This window comes from Lagenorhynchus albirostris, chromosome 3, assembly GCF_949774975.1.
Source record: "Lagenorhynchus albirostris chromosome 3, mLagAlb1.1, whole genome shotgun sequence".
Taxonomy (NCBI): Eukaryota; Metazoa; Chordata; class Mammalia; order Artiodactyla; family Delphinidae; genus Lagenorhynchus; species Lagenorhynchus albirostris.
In genome coordinates, this window is record NC_083097.1 from 144,137,278 (window position 1) to 144,163,724 (window position 26,447).

General features: G+C 37.4%; 1 protein-coding gene across 5 annotated transcripts; it reads right to left on the reverse strand.

Moving 5' to 3' along the window:
* Positions 1 to 1,457: 1,457 nt before the first annotated feature.
* On the reverse strand, positions 1,458 to 24,776 carry PANK3 (pantothenate kinase 3). Of its 5 annotated transcripts, none has more exons than XR_009539665.1 (8): positions 24,529 to 24,776; positions 18,760 to 19,112; positions 15,876 to 16,129; positions 14,202 to 14,378; positions 12,855 to 12,978; positions 10,586 to 10,711; positions 2,366 to 2,511; positions 1,458 to 1,667 (listed from the first exon to the last, which is right to left on the reverse strand). XR_009539665.1 is itself a non-coding variant. In XM_060144175.1 (7 exons), the coding sequence occupies exons 1-7, from the start codon at positions 24,554 to 24,556 to the stop codon at positions 2,458 to 2,460; spliced, it is 1,116 nt and encodes a 371-aa protein (XP_060000158.1). In that variant the 5' UTR covers positions 24,557 to 24,776; the 3' UTR covers positions 1,855 to 2,457. The 5 variants fall into 5 exon arrangements, 2 of the variants coding, with proteins under 2 accessions (XP_060000158.1, XP_060000159.1); XR_009539664.1 differs by having other exon boundaries at positions 2,353 to 2,511; XR_009539666.1 differs by lacking the exon at positions 1,458 to 1,667 and adding an exon at positions 8,964 to 9,151 and having other exon boundaries at positions 1,855 to 2,511; positions 24,529 to 24,775.
* Between the last annotated feature and the right edge of the window lie 1,671 nt (positions 24,777 to 26,447).

Here is a 26,447-nt window from a genome sequence, read left to right on the forward strand (position 1 = left end):
ACACCTGGTGAAGATTATTGAAATAACAAAGCATTTAATATATTACTTAAACTTAGTTGATAAAACACTGGCATGGTTTGAGAGGACTGACTCCAATTTCAAAAGAAGTTCCACTGTGGGTAAAGTGCTACCGAACAGCACTGACACTACAGAGAAATCACTGTGAAAGGATGACTCAACTAATGGACTAAACTTCATTGTCGTCTCATTTTAAGAAATTTCCACAGCCACCCCAGCCTTCAGGAACCACCACGCTGCTCAGTCAGCAGGCATCAACATGGAGGCAAGACCTTCCACCAGCAAGAGATTACGACTCCCTGAAAGCTCAGATCATGATGGTTAGCATTTTTCAGCAATATTTTAAAGTGAAGGTATGTACATTTTTTGACATAATGATATTGCACACTTAATAGACTACAGTATGGTATAAACCTAACTCTTACATGCACTGGGAAAACAAAAAAACTCACGTAACTCGCTTTATTGCAGTGGCCTGGTACAAGCCCGAAATATCTCTGAGGTATGCCTGTAGTAGCTCTAGAAAGCCTTAAAGCTGGGAGGGATGGAGGACTGGGAAGTGAAAAAAAGGGTATCTACTGTATGAGCCCACTTATACAATGAAAACTGTAGAAAAAATAAATTGAATGTAGTGACAGAAAGCATTGGTTGACACGGGATGGGGCTGGGAAGGGACAGCCTAGGGTGGAGGCCAAGGGAACTTTTTGGAATGATGGAAATATCTTGGAAGGGTGGTTACCTGGGTGTATAAACATATTTACTTAAATATACCATTAAATATTATTGTTCTTAAAATCATACCTCAATAAAGTTGATTACAAAAAATAAAGAGGTCCAAAACCAAAAGTAAACAAAAATCAGTAGTAGCAGTTACAAATTCACTGAAATCTTTTTTTTGAGGCATTAAACATATGTCCTGAAAACCGGAAGAGGTGTTCTAGGAAATCTGAAAACACAAGGTATCAGGATTCTTTATTCAAATTGTTAAAATATGATACCTAAAACCAAACAAAAACAAAAACCTACATAACACATAACACATATTCACTTAACTTTTTCCTGAATGGCATGTTTAATATATGATAAAAGTTGGATTTTCCCCCACCAAAGAAATTGGGGGTAGCAGACTCCAAACTCTAGCTAGAGAAAAATGAGCGAAGTGGGCTCTTCACTCCAAAAGAACATGCCTTCATGGTTTTGATAATTTTTGTTACTGTTTATAGAAACTGTAAAGGTCACTTTTATAGCCCTGGCTGGAGATGTGCACTTACTTACCTAAATGTAAGCAAGTGTACTGGTGTATTGCTCACCTCTGGGAAAAGCAACATTAAATACCAATTTTTTATGTAAAGAAGGAGATGCAATCCCAGAGATGAGGAGTCAGGTTTTCCAAGTTTATTTTAGAAAACAGAAACAAAAACAAAACTTAAAAACTCTCAAAATCAGAAGCATAGGAATACCTTAAAATAGTTTATAAAGCTTTTTGCATAGGAGGAGATAAGACTTCAGGTGCAGAAACATTAACAATGTTTGTTCAATACACAATACACTCCACTGAGGAACATGTCAATAGAAAAGAGACGTCTTCCTTTCAAAATGTATACACCAGCTCTGTGTATAGAAGTCAAATAAGCCCTTTTCTTTCCCTCCTAGAATAAATTTATTTTTATTATTATTTTTTTAAATAGATATTTGTTGGAGTATAATTGCTTCACAACACTGTGTTAGTTTCTGTTGTACAACAAAGTGACTCAGCCATACGTATACACATATCCCCATATCCCCTCCCCGTTACGTCTCCCTCCCACCTCCCTCCCACCCCTCTAGGTGGTCACAAAGCCCCGAGCTGATCTCCCTGTGCTAAGCGGCTGCTTCCCACTAGCTAACTATACATTTATTTTGAATGAAGCACTTAAACTACGCATGTAGCCTTCAATTACGGTTGACCCTTGAACAACCTGGGGAGTTTGGGGGGCCTGACCCTTCGCACAGTTGAAAATCCACATATAACTTAAGAGTTGGCCCTCTGTATCCGGTTCGGTTCCTCTGCACCTGCGGATTCAGCCAATCTCAGATCATGTAGTACTGCAGTACTTACTACAGAAAAAAATCTGCATGTATGTGGACCCGCACAGTTCAACGCGTGTAGCTCAAGGGTCAACTGTACTTTTGCTCTTCAGTAGCTTATTTCCAATCGCTTGCAATGCACTTGGAGAGCTAAAGTATAGCTCAAATCTAATATTTCCACACCAAACTCGTAATTTTTCCCTTAGTCACTGTCTCACACTTTTTTCATCCTACTGAAAAAATTTTTTTAAAACAAAGGGTATGTACCTTCACAAGTTACCTGGTCATCTTCATGTTTTCAACCATTCTTATATGCCTGGAGTCTAGACAATCAGTTTGAAAACTCAGAAGTCAATTTTCCAACTTAATTCCTCACATATTACGGAACACCATCGAAGCTTTTAGAACAACGCTAACAGACATTGTCTATTAAAAGCAAAGAAATGAAGTTTTGGTTTAGAGAAAAGCGTGTGTGACATAACCCTTAACAAACTGTGGTAAGAAAGTACCACACGTTCTGGCACCTCTGCTGGGAGCGCATCTAAGGGCCACTCTGCTGTCAACATCCATTTCTGGCATAGGACACCATGGCCTCGGTTCAAGGAAAAGCAAAGCTTTTCACATGTTAATAAACGTAAGGCTTAAATTTCAGGAAGGTTTGCACTGCACCTCTGCTAAACTTACATTTGTGCTTTCTAAGGCTGGGGAGAGGAAAGTGGGGAAAAACTTCAATTACATCTTATAAAGGGAGACTAGATAGATAAAGACACTTCCTCTACAGTTAATTCACTCAATAAGTATTTTTTACTGAATGCCTTCTCTGTGCCAAGTACTGGGAATACAGAGGTGAGCAAGACTTTACGATGTCCTTTCTCTCAGTTTACACATTCTACTATAGTTGATTTCATTAAAACCTTATATTTATTTGAAGTGGAAATGTGGGAATACAATATATAAACAATAAAAAGATAACACAGTAAACAACTTAACAGAATTTATTTGCAAAGTAGGAAATAAAAATCATGATTTTAACATTTATTTAGAATATGAACAAAACTAGAAAAAGTTAAAACTACAGAAAAGGTAGAGAGTACTGAAGTTGGCTCAGTGGCCATATAATACAAACAAGCAAAACCCAGGTTTCTTTCATGCAAATAAGCCTTAAGGAAAAGAGAACAGGAATGTTTATAGAACAGACCACAACAAGTATTTTAAAAATTTACATAAGAAACTGTACATAAATGAAAAATAAATTAGACAATTTACAAGAAATGTTTTATAGGTTATAATAGGCTATAACTTAGTTTATTATGAATAAAATTTGTAGCACATCATACATTTTTACATCACAGATTCAGTGTTAGAATAATTCCAACATGACAGAGCTCAGACTTGGCAAGAACAATGCAATAGATAGAATAAGGCAACTTAAACGGAAATGGCTTGTATAAGTAAAATTAACACAAACATTTTCTAGGTATGATTTGATCTGTAACTGGGCAGAATTAAGACAAATGCCACTCAATTTCAGTTAAGAAGTCAAAGCTTCACTGTAGTTCAAATAAAAAGTCAAAGCACACAATGTATTAAAAAAATGATAAAACCACCTTAACCTGACTTACATCCATGTTCCATTAACCGTATTTAGGACAAGGAGACCAGAATATTAATGTTAGGTCTATAAAGTTATCTTTTGTTTCTAAATGTAAACTAAAAAGGGCACCTCAGAAAAAAAGTGGCAGATTTCAAAATGGCTTAATACTCGTGACAACTATCAACTGTGCCAGGTATGAGATCCGTATGATTCAGAGACACAACATAAAGCTAAAATAATCTCAAACTATCTGCATTATTTATGTATATTTTACAAATTATACAAAACTGAAATGTTTTCTTTGAAAGCTACTGGAACTGTAGGTACTGCAATGTATGAAAGATGTTGAGAAATAGAAAAAAAAATCAGCACTATCTTAGACTTGAAATTTAGTTGCACATTTATACAATTCAAAACCTTGGATTTTAACTTTATTCACTCCTTTGAAAAATACATTCCTCATTCGTTCTTTTAAACACAAAATTACTGGCCGCTACAGCAAAAAGACTGAAAATCTAAAAAGAGAAATAGTCTTTTGACTACACAAAGAGCCAGAATGTAAAGATTCTGGTTTTTTTCTTAAGGAAAAAGAAAACTGATTTCCTCTCAAACACATCATTCAGTACCAACTGTAGTACCTGAAGTCCCAACATCAACTCACTGCTACATTTATTAAGCTGGAAATATCAGACACATGTACAATCTGATTATTCTCAGGCAATCCTAAGGATAAAGGTACTTTAGGTCTTTATCATACTTGATGTAAATGACTACAATCCATGATATTTCAACTCACTTAGAGATAATTAAAATTGTGTTTTATAAATCCCACTATGAATTGTGTTTGACAAAGGCAATAATTCTAGGAGGGGTTTATCCCACATCTATCCCAACTCACAATGATCAGAAATAAGAAACAGCTTAAAGAAAAGGGCTATTAAAAAAATCCCAAATATATCTAACATTCAAACATCCATAAATTTAGTGGTATGTTTCTTTTTGTACAATGGAAAAGTTATAATGCCCATATAATTTTGAAGTTATAGCACAATAAAAATTCCAGATAGCTTTACAGATTAAAGCACGCGCACGCACGCACGCACACACACACACCCCCTTGATATTACTTTAAGGTATATCTACTACTTGGCCATTACAGGTAATAACAAAACATTATGAGAGAATAACTAATACCATTCTATGGTGAGAATCCAAAAACTAGTACCTCTCAACATATATCAACACAAATAAAATGAACTCTAAAACATGATGCCACGTATCTGAACAAATTGTTTCTGTCACTTCAAATGATGCCATGAATGGAGCAACTAACTGTCTTTTGGGACAGTCTGCTTTTCATGGAACCCCTGTTTTCAATAGGCTATTAAAATACCTCAAAGGAAGAAAAATAATTACTCACTTTTTGGGGTCTTTGCTCATCAGTTACTAGGCTCAGTAGAAATATAAAGCTACGGTCTCAAATATTGAAAACAGGCAGTAATATAGATAAAGAACATTACTTTCTGAGATTATCTGATGACAGAAACCAAGTTGGCTGAATTCCTTCTCTATTAGAATAAAACATCCTAAAATAAACAAGCTTATTGGGAAAATAGATCATTGATATTTCATGGCAAATCATGTTAAATAAAGTCAAAGAGTATTGTTACAAAAATGCAGTATGTTTCTAATATTTTGTTTAGACATACCACAAAACAGTAAGTTAAATGCAAAATAACACATACTCATTTTTCCGGTGATCATCCAGTTTTTACATGGCTTTAGAAGAGAAAAAGTTTCTAAACTACATTCTCAAATGCAACAGACTAAAAAGCATAAAGTGCTCGATAGAGAAAAAACAAAATATTAAAATATGAAACATTTTGCATATAACAAGCAGAGTGGTTATAAAGGACATTTGGAAACTACTGCCTTGCTAAGCTTTCCACCCAAAAATGCGACCTTAGAAATCAAGGCAAGATGCCTTGATTCAAGGCAAGATGGACTGCTCTTAGAAGGCAAGAGTACCGCTGGACATAGAGGAAAACCTTTTTCCCTTTGAGCTGCCTCATTTTTCTTACAGAAGTGGACTTTCAGGAACTGGTACTGAGAATACAACAATCACATCTGCACGCAAAGGTAAAAAATTCAGGAATCTTCACAGTCTAATATTTGGCAAACAATCTGAACCTCTAGAAGGACTGTCAAGACGCCACATATATTACTGGCAATAGCGATAACTTTACCTAAACTAAGAGTCCACCTATTTCAACTAGAGTAGCTGAGCAAGGAACGCCCTTGTCAACAGGCAAGGAAGTCTACTAGTACTTTGTCTTTGGAGAAGTTGGGGTGTAGAACTGAAGGCCATTAGTTCTCAAAGTCTCTCTGGTTAAAAGGCAGTCTTCTGGGGGTACGGATGGTGGTAGTGGTGGTGGAACGTTCTAGACCTTGTGTTCTTTACCAACCGCCCAAGCAAACTGATAGTGATCCTTGCATTTGAAAATGTTATTTTTAAAAATGAAAATTAAATCCACCAAGTTATAAACAAGATTCTCCTTGTGTGTACAGAACTCAATGAAGAATTAAAAAGGTTTCTTTTTAGTCCTTTAGAATTGGCTTCTCAAAGTTCAATTAGACAAGGTGTGTGTGTGGGGTTAAGTCTTTGGAATCATCAAATTTACTGCAGTGAAGGAAATATACATTCTGAAGACTGATGAGGATGCTCAGGATGTGTCTTGGGCAACTTTATTAGTATCATTAGAAAAACGATACCTACTACAATGAGATGGCAGGATGCAATGTAAGATATTTTTTGGAATGGTCAGAACTACAGTTTGTCTGAATAAAATAAACTAGGCCAAATGAGGTATTTCTTATCCCTCTTTACGTATTTAAAAAATAAGGTTCTCACGTGTTCCCTCTCTAACATTCTTTAAAAAGTACAGATTCAAATTTAAGTTTTAATGAATACATGATAGTGTTCATTTTTAAGAGCTAGTTCTAGAAACTACACTAATACAGTAACCACTACCCAAACGTGGCTACTGAGAACCTGAAATGTGATTAGTCCAAATTGAGTTGTGCTATAAGTGTAAAATACATACTGATTTTGAAGACTAGGTAGCAACAATCCCCCAACCCCAAAAAAGCCCGAAATAACTTTTTATAATGATTACATGTTGAAATGATCACACAGCTACACTGGGTTAAATAGAAATATATAATTTAAATGAATTTCACCTGTTTACTTTTTAAATATGTCTGCTAGAAAACGCAAAATTACATGTTGCTCACGTTTATTTCTATTAGACAGCACTGTTCAAGAACGTAAGAGCTCTGAAGCTGATTGGGATTAGAACCAAACCTATTTACCACTCTATGCTTATTCAAGCATTTTCCTGGGATCATAATAAAAAACTAGAGTCTTGGCAGCCTTCATCCCAATTCTGTGTTCTTATTAGAAATACTTATTAGAATTACTCCAGTAATTCTAGATTGTACAAGAGAAAAGCCAAGAGCTTTTCTCACAGTGGTGAAATAGTTGGTCACTTTATATGCATTTTAGCAGGTAACTTCAGTTTCAAAAGACAAAAAGTATGAATCATAGTCCCAAATTAACCAAAGTATTGATCAAATTAACTTGTATATACTTTTACCATTCCATTTCCTTCTTGACGACAGCCCCAAACCTGTAACTGCTAACGTACAGTTTGCCACAGGTATAAAATTTGAAGTTATCATTTAAAAGCAAAACCTTCTTGTACAGATAGATGCCCAATCATGCAATTCTAAAATAAATTAAAAATATAGCTTTTGGCTGAAATATCTAGTCACGAAAATGGAAACATTTAGTAAGAAAATGTTTAAACACTGTAGGTTTTCAAAATGACCACTGACTGACATGAATTCAAAGTTCTAAATATTCTACATTCTAAAAATTACCTTCACATGCTTTTCCCTCTGAACATAACTACAGGGAGAAATATCTTTATCAAGCACCACCTCTTGAGATTCAATTGAAAATTGTTCTCTACGGAGCAAAACTGTCGTGTGAAAAGACAGCATAATACCTCTTCCTGTAATATAAAAGTTTTAAACTCTTCAAAGTACATCCAGATTTACTGTAATTTAAGGAGGTGAACAGTTTTTTCCAATTTTCCCCGTCTTTCAACTTCCTAAACCATAAGTGACAGTCTCAAAAAACTTTGCTGAACTATTGGACCTCCAAAATGTTACTACCAAAATGAAAGTCTGAAAAAATTTATAACATTATAAAAAATGACTTCAAAATACAGAATAAATTCCAAGGCAAAAGGATTTACAAATTTTGGAACTATAATGCTTTTATTACCAGAATGTACGAAACACTGATCCTTTTATAATTCTGCAATACTGCCTCAGATTCCCAGTTTCAAAACAACTCATCTTTTAAATTTCCATAACATCTGTTTAGAACAAATGATTTTGCTGCTGTTCACAGTAGAAGACAGTCTTTAGCTTTGATGGTTCAGACCTAATTAAACAGAAATGGCTAACTTTGGGCCTAAGATAAATGTGGTATAGAGAGAAGAGCACAGAACCCTACCAATACACATAAACCATACTCCATTCAAATAGTCCTGGGACCTCACTGAACGGACTTTCAAATAAGTAATTAAGCCTCCAATTAAACAACATTTTAAAATGTACTATCTGATAAACTCAAAATACAAAAAATGCAGTATCACCAATTATGTGCATTTTCTAGGATTCATTTTAAAGTTCAGGCTAATGTTTAACAACAGTATTTCAATTAAATTATGGCATTTGAAAAAGGTTATACTTCTGGGGAAAGAGCACATAAACATGATTTTTGGGAGAAGATATGTTTGGAAAACAACAGTAATGAATAATTAATATTGCTTTAACATTTCTAAAATCATATAAAAATGATCATCTTTGATTGCCATTTCAGTAAGTTTCGATACAGGATATGTTACTGTCCACTTACTAGTAACCAAAACACACATAGAACAGACTTGTAACAAATATTCAGAATCAATTCTTTTCATGAGATAAACATTTCTGAGACTTTAAGATTCATGTTTGAACATACAGTACTGCAATGTTGGCTACATAAAATAAAATAAATAGAAAATCTTTTTCAGAGGAAGCTCATTAATCAGAGGCTGTATTGCATTTAAGGATTTAACACTGGCTATATACAGAAGGGAAAGCATTTCACTTAGAAATACTTCACATTACTGGAGCTCTCTTTTTAATATGGCAACATATAGCAGCTTACCATATTCTGATACTTAAAAATCAACAGGAATAGTGCTACTCTTTCATCCTTTGGTTCCCAGTGACAAATAATGCAGTAATAACACCTCCAGTTTTCAGTTCCTCTTGAGTGACATTAACAGAGAGAAACCCGATGCTTTAGCTGAAATTTGGCAGCCCAAGAAGTGCACCAACTGCTCCAAAATATCCCTGCATAATTTAAAAGCAATTATTAATGTAGTGCAGCTTCTAAATGAACATGTAATATTAACCACTATTAAGAACACATACTTGTGTATAATCTATTTAAGAACACTGATTCAGAAAGCTACCAATTCATCAGTTATTGTAAAAAAAAATTTTTTTAAACTGTATTCTCAATATATACAACTTTTTTTTTGTAATTGAATTCCATGTTTAATTGCTCAATATTTCAATCAACAGTCTACTTGAAACAATCTAAGTTTTCTGGTAGTATATATTCTTCATATAGTACAAATTTGGGGTTGACCAATAAGTTTGTTCAGGTTTTTCCTTAAGATGTTGCAGAAAAACCTGAACAAACTTTCTGGCCAACCCAATACATATATATGTATATGTTTTTGTATTATAATTGAAGCTAAGCATTTTCTAGTTAATTATAATACATATACCTTTGAAATACATATTTTTTTATAAAGAGTGGCTGTTAGACTCTAAAGCTTCTAGGACTATTGTTGCAATTCTGGCTCCCCTCCCCTTTCCTGAAGAAAATTCCTTTGGCTCTGCCTGCCATTCCCACAGCAGAGGACACGCCAGGTGGAGCTGCACAAGAGTACACATTCTGACCTCTACAGCGAGAGCAGTGACAATGACACATGGAAGCTCCTAAGAGCAGAACAAATACTCAGAATCTGTATTATTAAAATGCTTAATAAAATATTCACTTGACCACAAATAATTCAAGGTAAGTTTACTTAATCCAAAACATTTTGTGAACTGATACTTGCTCCAATCAGAATTTAACTGGATATTGTGATCGAATAGGAAAAAAAAATCTCAAAGAATAAACTCCGAAATGTTAACAGTGGTTACCACTGGAGGTGGGGGTGAGGCTGTGGTGGGAGGATTAAGGAGATTTTCATTGCTAAATCATATATATTTTTACTGTTCATATTTAACATTTGTCCTCTCACGGGAGGACAAAAAAAGAAAGAGGGAATTCCCTGGCGGTCCAGTGGTTAGGACTCTGTGCTCTCACTGACAAGGGCCCGGGTTCAACCCCTGGTTGGGGAGCTACTACTAATATCCCACGTGAGGCACGGCCAAAAAACAACAATAAAAAACAAAACAAACAAACAAAAGAAAACAATTTAACAAAACAAACCCACTAAGTACACAAGCAGCCCCAGTATTTAATGAGCTCACAGACCTGATACTGCTCTCTCTTTTTCAGAACTGTGAGATTCTCATCTTAATGGGATGTCTGCCAGGTTACAAAAATGCCCACCCCCTAACTCAAACTGAAGTGAGGGAATCAATGTACTATTTACGTAAATCGCAGTTTTATACTTCACTTATAAAGTACCCGGCAAGGAACAATATATGAAACTGCATTTAAAAGCATGCTATTAAAATTCACAAAACTTTATTTTCATATCATACCTCATGCTCTAGAAACAATGCTTTCAGTTGACCTTTTGACCAATAATCCAGTGCATATGCCAAAAGTTTCATCGAGAGAGTATTGACACGTAAAAAGTTTCCAACAAAGACAACTCTGTTTATTTTCTAAAAGAAAAGAACAAAGAAAATGACTTGAAAAAAGAATTATCAAGTAGATTTTACAATACAATACAGTTTATAAGATCTCTACTTACAAATATAAACAACTACTACCTTTTTTTAGTGCCTACTGCATTCCTGGTATATGCCTTCATAATCCTGAATATTTAAAAATTAGTTTAGGACATGTCACTACACTTGTCAAAACCCAAAGAATGTACACTAAGAGTGACCCCAAATGTAAACTATGGACTCTGAGTGATGATGTGTCAATATAGGCTCATCGATTTTAACAAATGTACCAAACTGGTGCTGGATATTGACAGTAGGGGAGGCTGTGCGTCTAGGGGGTCAGTGAACTCTGTACCTTCCACTCAATTTTGCTGTGAACCTACAACTGCCCTAAAAAATAACGTCTAATTTAAAAAGAAAAGTTCTGGAAAGACCCTAGTTTAATGATTATAGATAGACTTATTTTTGAAAATGGCCAATAAGTAATACATTTAGCAAAGAAAGTAATTTGGAGAAATGTCACTGACGAGATAAAAGGAGACAAACCAAGGAAAAGTATTTTAAACGTGTTTAGGATTAAAAACAAGCTGTAAACTTGGTCAGCATTTTGCAGTTTATGCTCAGTAATGACACACAAACCGTGGACTTTATCTATAGCACTGGAGAGCAAAACTGACTGGGATACTGGCATGCCCACCCAACCCCTAGGGCTTCCAGATGGAGGAACTAATATTTGTTTTGAATCTCCAAAAAACCTATTTCTACTCTCACAACAATGTAAGTACTTCTGAGTGTACATTTTTGCACACTGAGTTTGAATAGCGTAAATTATGGCCTTAATTACTGTTAAGTCAATTGGCCAGTGAAAATCTGGACCTACAGGGGTAACAAAAAAGATCCCAGATTACTGTCTGCCCCCTCAAAGTGATATATTTCCCAAACCTAGGTTAAAATGCCTGCTAGTGGCTCCCTCAACTAACTTACTACACTGTTATTAAGAAACTTAAAAGACAGTATTCTAATTTTGAATTTAGAGTAATTCAGAGGATTAATTCGAGTCTTTGCACAGTTGTTCTCTCTTCTGGAGCCTCCCTTTCCCCAAATATCTGCACCCATGATTCTCTCACCTCCATCAAATCTTTCCCTAAGAGTTACATTTTCAACAAAGCCTTCCTTTAACTACACCCAGTTACTCAGTAATTTGTCCTCTGCCACTCCCTGGTCTACTCTCAATTCTCTTTATCTTGTTTAATTTTCTCCTTTTTAAAAATAGCATTTATCACCTAATACGGAATAATTTACTTGTTTACTACAACACTAGAATGGCTGTAAGCTCCACAAAGTCAGGGATCTTTGTTTTCTTCACTAATTTATCTCAAGTGCTCAGAACAATACCTGGCACATGGTACTCTAAATATTTACTCAATGAATAAACGAATGAGTGAACAAATGAAGAATTCCTTTAAAAAGTAAAATTCCCAACACATTTATAAAGTATTTGATATTTATAAAAATTAAATGGGCAAATACCTCTATTACACAAAGGCAAAACTGTATATACAGTCTTCTTCAAATAAAAATAACCCAATTATGAGGTAAATCTAGCAGTACATGCTTTTTGTAAGTATACATCATTCAAATTTCATGTGAAGAACGGTCTCAGTGCCTTCATAGCCCTGTACAATGCTGCTTGATCCATATGCAACAAGGCAGCACTGTAAAGAAGCCGAGGGCAGTAAGAAAACTTCCAAGTACTTCACTAATCAAAGGTAACACTAGCAGGAAAAAAGTACCCACCCACTTTCAATAGTAAGTTACCTCAAAACGTCTTATTGTTTAGATAGAATTTTTGTTTCACAACTTAAAGATATTTAGGTTGTATATTTCTGAAAAGGTTTCTGGATAAATATGAAATGTAAATTATCTCTTTGTCCTATTTCCGGTTTGAATTATCTGCTACTTTCTTTAAAGGTAGTATCACAATTGGATAGGTAACATATATATTAATGAATCTTGGGATTTAATGGATTAAGAGATCTCGATCCTATGAGGCCTCCTTAAGGAATACGAAGAAGCCTGCTACACGTACATAAAACTCCAACTCACATTTTTCATATAATTAAACAATTTTTTTTACCTCATTAACAGCACACATTCGTGCCACAGAACCAATGTTATTGGTGATAGTAACTAATGTAGCTCTTGCTAGATCTTCTTTACTAACAGATTCTCGCTTCTCCTTATAAATCATATTCCCAAAACTGCAGAGAAATGAAAAACAAAATCAAATCTGCTGATAACAAACAACATTTCATACATTTTGAGAATACAGCCTACAGATAAATCTACACATGTATAAAATAAGGTATACATGTACAAGGTTACTTACTGACCCAATGAACTGCACGTAGGAAAATACTGGGAACACCCAAACATCTATCAAACTATGATACATTCATACAATGAAATACCATGAAGCTGTTAATAAAAAAAAAGGTGGGGGGAGAAAGGAAGGAGGGAGAGAGGGAGGAAAGGAAGGAAAAAGAGGAAGACAGAGGGTAGGGAGGGAAAGGATGAGGGAAGGAAGAGGGGAAAAAGGGGGGGGACAGGCAAACAGACTAGGATATACTGCTGTTGTAGACTATACAGTCCTCCCTCTTATCCATGGGGGATTGGTTCCAGGACCTTCCTTGGACACCAAAATCTCTAGATGCTCAGGTCCCTTGTATAAAATGATGTAGTATTTGCAATATAACCTAGGTATATACTTTAAAGCATCTCCAGATTACTTAATAACACTTAATACAATGTAAATACTATGTAAATAGTTGCCTGTGTGCAGCAAATTCAAGTTTTGCTTTTTGCAACTTTCTGGAATTATTTTTCCAAATATTTTCGATCCGAGGATGGTTGACTCTGTAGATGAGGAACCATGGATAAGGAGACCCGACTGTATACGGCATACTATATAATGGTATATAAATGTTACCTTCTAAAAGTTACCTTCTGTAAGGGGAGGATAAGGATATTTATTTGTATTTGTATAGAGAAACACTGGAAGGATACTCAAGAACTAATAAAAACAGTTTCCTATAGTGCATTCAGGGGAGACTTCTTGATGTATATTTAATTTTAAAACGACATCAATGTTCAAAACTTAGAACTAAACTGGGTAAGAGGAAGCCCCTTACAACTTCCTGATACACTGCTTTCTAAAAACTAAATACGCGGGCTTCCCTGGTGGCGCAGTGGTTGAGAGTCCGCCTGCCGATGCAGGGGACACGGGTTCGTGCCCCAGTCCGGGAACATCCCACATGCCGCAGAGCGGCTAGGCCCGTGAGCCATGGCCGCTGAGCCTGCGCGTCCGGAGCCTGTGCTCCACAACAGGAGAGGCCACAACAGTGAGAGGCCCAGGTACCGCAAGGAAAAAAAACCAAAAAACCTAAATAAGCAACTTTAATTACAATGTAAATGTTAAACTTACCTAGATGCTACAGCCCAACCAGGCAGACCAAATCTTTCATAATCTCCTCCGTAAATATCACGGACCAGCTTGTCAGCTTGGGTGCTGTCACCTTTGGATGCCATTTCAAGAGCCTCTTCAAAACTTTCACAGCCAGTCAATAAACTACATAAACCAAGAAAGGTACCCCCTCCAAGGCTAAAGAAAATAAAGAAACTTGGTAAGTTGCATTTACACACTGTATTCTTTCTCCAAAGTAAAAGGATGGAGCACTCATTTATTCAATGAACACATGGATAGATATTGCTAAACCTAAGAAAAACACATAGCAAAACCAAATTTGTCAGATCAAAGAATAAACCAAAGGAAAAAAATGTCGTCGTGTAAACAACAGACACAGAAGACCTTTTATATCTTCTAGTATCTTCACCTGATACCTTACACTTTGTAATTGCTAAAAATAAATGTTTTTGTGTGCATGAAAAAGGAGTGCTAAAAGTTAATACTGTACAAATTAAAAGGAGAAAAATTGTAATTCTAAATGGTTTCCAGGAAATAATTTTGTGAAAGGCCTATTTACTTAGCCTGATAAGGCTGAAATCAACCCAACGTGATACATTAACATTTACATGACTCCGATATGAATACAGTGAGGACATTTATGTCAGGCTGGTCATCATGTTAAAGACAGAAGTTAACTTGGTTCTATTATTCTTTTGGATATGCTCACAAAATGAAATTATGCCACTCTAGCCGCTAAAATCAAAACCTTTGCTCCCTAGTCTCACCTAAATTTCTAACAGGTTATATTCCTGAATCACTGTTGGAATTTAGTTAATAGACTGAATTTGTCTTTTTGAATTGACTGAAGTAGGCAGTACTTCCCTGTAATTCTTTGGCATAGAGAGTTTCAACGGAGGTAGACTTTTCAGCCACCACAGAAATAAAATACTAATTAAATTTAAGTATTATTCAAATAGGAGTATTACATTAAAATTAAAATGAGTTTTTTTCAGGACTTCCCTGGCAGTCCAATGGTTAAGAGTCTGTGCTCCCAACACAGGGAGCACAGGTTTGATCCCTGGTTTGGGAACTAAGATCCCATATGCTGCAGAGCATGGCCAGCGTTTTTTTCACAAATCAATCTAATTTAAAGCATCCTAAAATCTTTCTTCCTCAATTAAGTAAACAGGAGCCTCCAGCTTCCTTAAAAGGTGATAAAGGACATATTGGAATCATAAGGAAAAATTTTAAATCTCATTTCACATTCATATTCCAGGTATTAAAGAAAAGAGTTCATGTTAAATTCATCCTATATGAATTAATTACAATGTTGCCGAATACTCCACTTAAATGCGAATCAAATAAGAATGTTTCAAGCTTTAGGCTTAAATATATCTATATAAAAATGAGAAAAATGCTTTGGAAAATTAAAATGTTATTGGAATCATTCCAGCTAAAAATTCACTCTTTTCATTATGGAAATTTTGATGCCAAATGATGCTAACCAAATATAAACATTTAATGATTTTAGTTTGAGTCTACACACATGCCTTATAAAAAAGTATTATCTGCAACACTTTAACTTATACTTACACATCTACATTTTTAGCTGTTGCACAATACACATTAGATTTCACAATTTCTGTGTAGAAAACAATATGCATGCTGCCTTAAGAACAAAAAGGTTACTACCTTGTCCCAGTTACTCGTTTATAGTTGTCTTTGGAATGGACTGCTAAAATACTGACTCCCGAACCAATGTTTACTACCAGAAGTGGATAGGGATCATCCAGGTTGAAAGGCATCTTTTGGCATCTCTCAGGTTCTGAGGCATTAGCAAAATAATAGCACTCTGCTTGTCCATTGAAACTGACAGAATCTATATACAGCAAGCCCTTTACAAGGCAGTCAAGTTCATCCAGTTTGTGCAGGTGGAGGTTTCCAATCTGTAAAAAAACACCAAAGCGAGTTTTATAAAGTGAACAAAGGAACGCATTCAAAATACTTGACTCGACTATACCATATAATTTCCATGTACTTTACAAAACTTCAAAATCATTTACAACCCACACGTTTTCACTTGTTTTCTTTTGTGTCAAAATCTCTTAGGGACTTCATTTAGTCCTGTGGTTCTCAGTGGTAGTGGTATTACTTCTAGAGGTGTTCTGGAAATCTGTGTGGACTTTTTAGTTTTCACAAAGATGGGGAAGAGGAGAGAATCAAACTAACATTTACTGGGCAGGGACTTGGGGTGCCAGACATCTGCAATGGGTGGGGCAGTTGTGGAAAAAAAAGAGTTAACCCTTCCCTGTATTACCTTTGAACATTACAACAGACATTTTTGTAGGCAGCAGTAGGAAAATTCATTTATAATTATCTGAGCCTATGTAAACAGGAAGTATTTTATCTATATGTGTATAGACACAAGGTATTCTTTTTTTTTTTTTTTTTTTTTTGTGGTATGCGGGCCTCTCACTGTTGTGGCCTCTCCCATTGCAGAGCACAGGCTTGGGACGTGCAGGCTCAGTGGCCATGGCTCACGGGCCCAGCCGCTCCGTGACATGTGGGATCTTCCCGGACCGGGGCACGAACCCGTGTCCCCTGCATCGGCAGGCAGACTCTCAACCACTGCGCCACCAGGGAAGCCCGACACAAGGTATTCTTTACGTGGTTTTAATACATACTAAATTTGCTAGGAACGCAACCACCACATAAAGTGAGGAAGTGTACTTTTTACTGTTTGGAACTTTACCTTGTGTTGTTTAGCATCTTCGAAAGTTATGTCACAACAGCAATACCACTTATGGTATTTGATTCTCCAATAAAACATACTGTATCAATCTTAGCATTTGTGGCTTTAGAAATTAAGTTCAATCTATGTACATACAAGCATCTAAATCTGACTACTTCATTATGCCCTCTTGTGTGATCATACCAGAGAATCTACCTACTGATATATAAATACCTTAACTTCCTGTCTTTATATTATAGTTTGGGTACTAATATGAAATTATTAAATTCATTTCAGGTTAGTAAAGAGTATATTATAAAATATTTACTATAAAAGATCTCAGCTTAGATAAGCTTTTCAATTCTCTAAGGACTTATTAGGTATCACTCCCCCTTGTGTTCCCATGGCATCTCTTTTCATAGCAATAATATTAATTATAATGCATTGTACTTCTTAATTATAATGCACTGAACTTATAGTTCACTTAAATGTGTGGTCTAGGATACTGCACTCTTTGAGAGCTAAGTCTGTGTCTTATTCCTAGCTGACTTCTCAGTGCCTAGCACAATACCTAACACAAACTAAGTGTTCAAATATTAGCTTAATAAATGATTGAGCTCCAACAAAAACAAATATTATAAAACTTCGTCACTAGAAAATATCAATACTTCTTAAAAAAAACTTAGAACTCCGTAATTTGAATACCAGGGTCTCCAAACAATGGCCAGGTGAGAGCTGGCTTCAAGGACACTGCTTTTGGCAAACACTAAATATCACGCATCCAAAAAAACTGGATTCGAATTTATGGTCAGATTACTCAATAAACTGAATACAAATCAGTATTACTCATCATAAAAATTTTTAATAAAAACTACCCCAAATTACAAGGTATTCACTTCCGTGAGCCATATAAGTGATCGCTTATGTTCTAGATTTTCTTATGTGAATCTGAGAAACGAAATGGTCCACATGCATATTTTCAAGAAAAACAAATTTCAGTAAATCCAAGTATAAACTTTTTTTTTTTTTTTTTTTTGCGGTTTGCAGGCCTCTCATTGTTGTGGCCTCTCCTGTTGCGGAGCACAGGCTCCGGACGCGCAGGCTCAGCGGCCATGGCTCACGGGCCTAGCCGCTCTGCGGCATGTGGGATCGCCCCGGACCGGGGCACGAACCCGGGTCCCCTGCATCAGCAGGCGGACTCCCAACCACTGCGCCACCAGGGAAGCCCTAAACTTTTAAATCTTTATTCTAATGGGAAGGACTGGACACTTGGCAAACCCCTACTAGCACAGAAATCGACGCTTACATAATCCGCCTGCCATATCCAAATGACCCCCTTCAAGACAGAAACATGGTAGGGTCAATGGTATAAAATCCAAGAAAAAAGGGCTAATAGGGACTTTCATTCAGGTGTCTATTAATCAAAAGATACAGGTTTCAGTTAGGGTTTGGGAAGATGGTGGCCTTAGGAGAGATGACTGGATAATACTCAAAAAAACAAGCAAACACAGGATAATAATAGTGAAAATATTTCAAGCCCCATTTATATCTGGCTTTGCACACTGCCAAATTCACTGAAGTCTGCTTTTACTGTAGCTTTGTAGCAGTTCCTAAACTTAGCAGGTTTTACTCCATATTATGTACGACAGGCCCAACTCTGGCCAGTTTTTACTCATTGTATAAAGGTGTTTAAATGCTCCAATCAAAAGTAAGTCATGAATACATACTTCCCCTGTATCAGCAGGGGGAACTAGTCTAAGGAACGTATCAGACAGAAAACGAGCCTCATACTTTAAAAACTGAAGAGAATGGGTACCGATTTTTGCCTGTGAGCGAAATACCTACTGTGCGAAAATCTTTTTCAAACTTGTAAGCACCACCTCCTGTAGCACATAGCACCGTGTGTAATGTTGAGAAGTTTTTATCTCTTCCCATTTGGATAAAAGTAGGCAGGTCCTGGGTTGGAAATCTGATAAAGTGCAAGTTCCCTCTCCGGCCAAAAAGCGTTAAATCTTTCAGTTCAAGGTGTACATCCCGAATACCAGTGGATCCATAGGCTACGTTAGAAGTCAGATATTTCCGGATACTTTTTAAGCTCTCAACTTCTTCTTGTTCTTCCTCTGCTGTGATATCGATAGGTTCAAAATATGAGAGCTTTACCAGAGTTCCCCCGATGTCCATGCCAAACCATGGGAAAGCTATGGATAAAAAATAAATAAAAATATATATCCTGATTTTAGAAATGCAAATTAGGACCTAGTTAATTAGCCACAAGCTTCATTTACCCTGAATCATGCATTCAGTCAATATAATACTTTTGAGGTAAGACAAATCTATGTGAAACTCACCCTTTTCCCTTCAAAATGTTATTCTGTGTATTTTCTCAAAACCCATAACTCAGCATGCCTGCGGCTGGACCAGGGCCTTTTAATTCCTGGTCTGGTAGGCATTCCTTTTCATTTATTACATAGTTATCATGTGCCCCAGGAGATTAGGAAAAATTTGGACCAATTTGGTTTTAATAATAGGTCATCACCTACGGCTTGAAAATGTTTCTACGATTTTAATGTAATAAAATTGGCCTATAATCACTTCAAGTAACCCAAGGGAAAAGTACCTCCTTAAAAAGAACTTTTTTTCTTTGCTCATTAAACTTACTAGGCTTCTTTAGTGCATCTGGTTAATAAAATTAGCTGTTGATAACGCTGAAAGTAAATCTACTTGGAAACAGGCACATTTGGGGAGGTAGCATCATCTGGGTTTGGGACTTGGTGCTCTCTCACTAACTGGGCTATATGACATAGGAAAAGCCATTAACCTCTCAAATCTTAGTTTCCTTAAGGTCTGTTTCTATTCTCTGGGATCTTAATCATTATGATAGAGACTCAAAAATAATACTTAAGATACATAGATTACAAAATGCCTAACAACATGTATTTAACAGTTTATTATGTATAAGTTGTCAAGGAAATTTAGTTCCCTTTGTTTCTTATATATTGATATTTTACTTATTTGATATGTGTGTACCATTAGAAACCGGAAACATACGATTCAATGAGAAAAGATTCGGTACATTTCTCTATACAGGCACAATGCTTTTGTCACCTATAGATTTGTATAAACAACTAAGATGCTGAAGAAACTAAATTTTCTCAATTTTGTTGGGCAGCTAGCAATGGAGGCCATCTTAAATAAGTAAAACACTTTTATTGATATATATATTTTTTGGCCACGCCCCATGGCTTGTGGGATCTTAGTTCCCTGAACTAGCGCCCTGCGCCCTGGGAGTGAAAGCGGGGGCTGCAAGGGAATTCCCAGTAACACACTTTTAAAATAAAGGAGAGGCCATTCAAGACTCACCTCACATCCAGCCTGTTAGATACATCTATGTCTGTTCTCTTAGGGGTATCTGCTCTTAAAGGAAGAGTAACTGGAGATGCTATATTGCAGACCATGAACGTCTTGGTTACCTTAATATCCAAACTAGAACATTATAGGTCCCTTCTTTTGCATAGAGATCCTTTCAACTCAGCAGAGTTCTGGAATTCATTTCCTTATGCCAGAGAAATAATCACCATTCAAAAAGTATGGGGGAGGCAACAAGAACACAGAAGACACGTATTCTTAATTACGATCCACTCCTTTGATTTAGCAAGTGATCTAATTTCCAGTGCATTAAAGCAAATACTTATGCTTGTTATTTTGTCACTAACTAAAATGAGAAGGGGAGGGGGCACAAAACTCAAACTTTATTGATTTGTGATGAAAGTACAAAGTTATTAAGGACAACCAGAGGCCCACTAATACTTCCATGAGGTAAGAAAAATACCACTTTCCAAAGAAATCAGGCAAATATCTAAATCTATAGCTTTGCTGCTTCTGGCCAAGGGACAGGTTAAAAGTAGGTCACCAGGGCGTAAGCATCCTACTTCTTGCATACAGCCTAAACATTTCTCATTCTCTCGAGAATAAAACTCTCCACTGTCGAGGTGAAAAAAATGAACCAAAAATACATTTAAAGAACAAAACATACCTTCCATAAATATAAATAAGTACTTTGATGATGGCAAATAAACATTACCTTCTACAGACTTTTGAGCATTTCCTAGAATCTCTCATGATGTTTACGTGGCCTTCCAAAAAAATAGTAGCTCCTATTCTATTTCTCACCCGAGCCTAAGAGAACTGCCATTAGTTCCCCGTAAGTAACAAAAATATCCAGAACCAGCATAAGCAGAGTGCTACCAAGAAATTATCTTTCCTACCAGGTAGATTAGGTATGCAAAAGGAGAAACCCACATGCCTGATCACCTCTTTAGCCACAAGGGCAGACTGCTAATTTCTAACAAACTGCATTATAAAAGTTTGGTGTCTTGTTAAGTGTTGGTAAGAGGTAGCGGAGAAGCTTTAAGGAGCTATTTAATTGCTATTGGCCCCATGCAGATTTTAGCCCAAAGGGATCCTATGCCAAACTAGAATTTAATTGTTCTGGAGCAGAAAGAGAAACCAAATGCTGAAAATGTTCAGAAGCATTGGTGGATTATTTTAAGGAACAGAATTCTAAAATGAGCACGTGCAATGGTCAATTCCAGATACTGTTCAAGTTCCCGAATAAAAGACAGTTCACTCTTCCCAATAATCATTCCGAATAAAAATGTTGTTTTAAAACAGACTAAGAAAATAAACCATACTCACACCTTCAGTATTATAATTCCTCAGAAGAGCTTCAGAAGACTTTTCCCCCCTTTGGTAAATTAGTTACATCTAAGAGAATATTAGAAACTATCACCTCCAACTGCACCTTACTATCCACTGGAAGTGATCATTCTTAAGTAATGACTCAATTTACAAACAGTTATATAGAAGCAAACGGCACACATATGCTACATACCTCTCTCTGGTCTTGACAAAAACTTCACATACCTTACTGCTTGGGTTAGCAAAGCAGACACCCAAACCTACACTGCACCAAATGAATAAATATATATATATGTATATTAAAAAAATCTTGTATTACCACTCTATTAATCATGTTACATGCTCTACAGGTAAGCAAAACAGAGGCTGACCCTTACCTTAAAAAATCACGTCAGTTGAGGTACAGAGGAACACCACTGCTTAGATTTTTACTATTATTTAAGTAGCGTGAAAAACACAAGTAAAGGTAATGCAAACATTGCCACTGTTTGGGTTCTAGAAAAAAATTTTTCATTAGATTGTTTGACTTCATTCTTCTCCTGGAGTTGAATTAACACATAATTTCAAATGCTCATCTTTTAGTTATACAATTTAGAGGGTGAAACCAATTCCTTTTCTTATTTTCTGGTTAAATACAGGCATTTGGTTTACAGGCTGGTATATACTAGTGATGTATCAGAAAGCAATGTTTTCTAACACTTGGGTGAGTAACTGTAAGAAAATGTGTGAAGCCAAAGTCACTTGTTTAACTAGTATGAGATACAGTTTTTAGTTACTAGTGCTGCTCTAAGGATTAAATGACGCAATGCATGTAAAAGATAGTGCTTACATACAAAGTGCTCACTAAATTTATGATTATAAAAAAAAGAAACCCTATGCAAGAACTCAAAAACAAGTGTGTCTTTAGCTAAACTGAGTGGTTTGAAACATCAGGAATAATACTTTCCAGTTATATATATATATTTCCATGACAGTTCATAGTTGAAATTCTTTCCCACATGCAAAAGAACAAGATGTTCTTTATTTTTACTGTAAAGAGCTGAGTAGACAGTAAAGTCATCTTTTACATATAGGAAACTGGAAATGTTATTTCAGACTTCTAAATCATATTAACTGACTGGTTTTTCAGCATAACTCTTTTAACATTAATGGTCTCACAGTGTACCACAATATATTAATAAACAAATTACTTCTAAAAAATAGATGTTCTTTTACTTCTCAACCTAAAGTTTATTTTATAAACTCTTAATTATCATCTTTACTAGATATGAAACACCTTTGCCAGAGATGGTATTCACACCTGATTATAAGTTTGCCCAAATCTAAGTAATCAAATCGCTGTCAAGGCAAAAATAAAATAATAACATAAGGGTCAGAATATGAGCTTGTCATAGTTAAACTCATTTTACTAAATGGAAATTCTAACACAAGCAGAGAAAACCTATGTGTTGAGGGAAGATGTCCAACTGTTCTACATTACTGCATCTGTTCAAGATTCATTTAATTCAGCAAATGTACAGTAAAATAGTAGTATTTCTATATTACTCTCTCATTTTAAGACTTCACATCAGTATTTCATAGACTCCTGAACGAGAACTCTTTAGCTATTATTTTTTTTTTTAAAATCATTGTTTAAAAAAATGTTTTAACTGGCAGATAAAACTACCAGATAAGAAAGGTTTGTGCTTCTCTAAGTATTTAGACTACGCCCTACAGGTGCAAAAGAAAGAACACAGGACTATGAGTCAGGTGACTTAGGGCCCTGAACCTCAGTTAGCAGAGTTGTAAAAGGTGTACAAGGTGTACAAGTTGTACAAGATGCAGCCTTGTAAAAGTTACTCTGGGGCTCAGTAAGTTCAGTTTTCCTCAGCAGTAAAATGAGAACCAAATTATCTCACATTTAAATAACAATTAACCGTTTCTGGAGTGCTTTGGTATGTTGCCTCTCCGTGGAGGTTTTCAAGACCGGACGGACGGGCGGGAAAAGACAGTATCAGTGCTCCCGTTCTATAGCAAGAGATTTCCTAGAACTGTTGGGAGGATCACACAACACTGCAAAATGGCAAAACACCAATACAATTCTAAGACAGAAGCATGCATCCCGCATTCCTAGTCGCTCTGGAAGAATGAACTTCAAGTATGACAATCACAACGGCTGAGTGATTAAATAAGCTATTCACAGGAGTAAAAGGTTTTAAAAAGGCTAAAAATAAAAGGAAGCAAATAAAAGTTGATCTACTCTCTTTCAGTATGGAAAGTTTTTTTTTTATAAGTATAGGTTATATATAGTCGTAGAAAAATCTCTACGGGTAGTCACCAAAAGATTAATAGTGGTTAGCTCTGAGTGGCGGGAATACGGATGACTTTGATCTTTTTATCTCTGTTTTTAAAAAAACAAACATGAACTAGTTGTTATTCTAAACAAGTAACGGCACTTACCCACCGGTAGGTTACACGCCGTGTTTAAAAGCTCTAATTGTAACAACAGAGACAAATCCCAGGAACCCACCGGGATTTCAAGGACACAAGCAGAAAGCTCAGAAATCAGTTTAAAAAAATTAAAAAAAAAAGTGGTAAATGTCCCCGCGCAACTTGACATCTGTGACAACCCATTTTCAACTTGATTTCAGAGGAAGCTGGTAACTCTGATCTTGCCTGCCAAACCCCAGAACAAAAATTCCCCCTTGCACCTCCCAGCTTTCGAGGAGGAAAGGCTAGGGGGCGGCAAGCGTTCGTCAACCGAGCGTAGGGGGATGGGAGGGAGCCTCGAACTGGGTGCTGCAAAGGTCCCTCCGCCCCCATCCCGTGCTGGGCGACGGCTGGGAGCGACCGGCTTCGAAGCAGGCCACCACAAGGGGCTTCCCGACGTGGCCCAACTTGCTCTCCCAACCCGACGAGCCCAAGCCCCCATCTTACAGGGTTTCTTGGCATCCTTGATCTTCATGGCGTCGGCCTGAGGGGCGAGAGGCAGCCTCGGGTACGGCGCGCAGAGGGTTGCGGCGGAGACTCCGGAGGTAGCTGGGCCGCGCGGGGAGGCCCGGCCGGTTCCTCCCCTCGGGCCGGGCGGGGCGGGCCAAGGGCGGGGCGGGGGCGCCTGAGATTAGGCCCCGGCCCAGGGGGCGGCCCCCCCCCACCCCCGCGAGGGGCGGCCGGGACCGAGCGAGCAGGGGAAGGCCGCCGGCCTCGCCGCTCCGGGGCCCCCCGCCGCCGCTCCAAACAAAAGGCCCCGGTCCCCCGAGCCGCCGCCGCCGCACTGAGAAGCAGCCCGCCCAGGCCCAGCGCCCACGTGACGCGAGGGCCCCCTCTCTTCGCTCTCCGCCCGGCTGCTGGGGATTGTAGTTCCCCGGGTCGCAAGGCCCAGCTCTCAGGCTGCAGCCTTACAGATGGACTACAAAACCCAGGATGCATCGCGGGCCCTCCTCCGAGGCCCCTCCGCTTTCGGAGATGGCCTCAGAGTGGTCCCAGAGGGAAGGGGGCGGGGCCTTAATCACGCCAGCGACGGGGCTACCAATGGTGGCTGATGTGGGCGGGCTCCCGAACCCTAGAGCTGAAGCCTCGCGCCGCCGCCGAGGGAGAAGGGGAAGGGAAGTCTTTGCTGATACTATCGTGGCAGTTCTGCAAGTCGCAGACTTCCTTTGGAGGCAGAAAACCTGGTCAGTGTGCCAGGGAAAGCGGTAAATACAGGGCTCTAGAGCCGCTCTTTAGACAGACCAGTGAATGCATTTGTAAATTAAAGTCATTCACGAAGGAATCCCCTTGCTTAATAGAGACACCGCGAATGCAGGAGTTGGAATGATGATGATAGTAATGGCAATAGCAATAATAGGTAATAATAGGCACTCTGCTGAGCTCTTTTGGGGAATTATTTGATTTAATTAAGTAACTTTGTGAAGTTCGTGCAATTATTATCTATCACTCCTTTTGAAGATGGGACAGGAGCTGAGAAGTTAAGTCACTTGGGAACACATGCCCTTTGCCGCAGTTCCTTGGTCCCCTCAGGGGCCCTGTAGCCCAGCTCCCTCCTTCCAAAGGGGAAGTTGACCCCCAGAAAAGAAAATTAGGTGCTACAGTTCTCCCTCCTTTCCCTGTGCCTGCTAGATTCTGAGTTCTCTAGCTGGAATGGGAAGGGACAGCACAGGGAGCTCTTCTCCTGGCCTCCCCTCCCCCAATTAGCTGACCAGGAATTTAGTGACTTTGGCAATAGATGGTTTGAGAGTTGGCAATGGAGGATTGAGCCTTATTGCACCTTCTTTGTGGAGGATATGACAAGGATTGTGAATAAGAACCGGAAGGGACACAAACGATCATTTAGGGAACATGAACAAAGAGCTAGCTTGAAATATAATGATTGAAATATAATGATTAAGAGCTTAAACTTGAATTCACATCTTGGTTCTGCGATTTGGTTATAAATTTGGGCAAATTACTTCATCTCTCTGATTCTCATTGGGAATGATGATGCCTACATCTCCTGGGATTGAGATGAAGATTGAGTTGAAAGAAGGCATATAAAGTGCTTACCTCGTTGCCTGTCGTAGAGATAGCGATCAGTAAGTGATGACTATGTTTTTATTGCCATTGTTATCCTTACTGTAAAGATAAGGTAGAAAGATTAAGTATCTAGACTGTTTGTCCAAGGTATTATTTAAGATTGGACCTGAGGTCTGATTGGTGCTTTGTGGTTCCTTATCTTTTGTGATTTTGATCTCAGTTTCCACATTTGTTATTTAGAAATATATTTTTATTTATATTTTTTATAGAAACATTCTTCTGAGCTCCCAGATATGTGACCTGATAACTTAGAACCCTGAGTGGGTTCTAAGTTAACCTTCTTT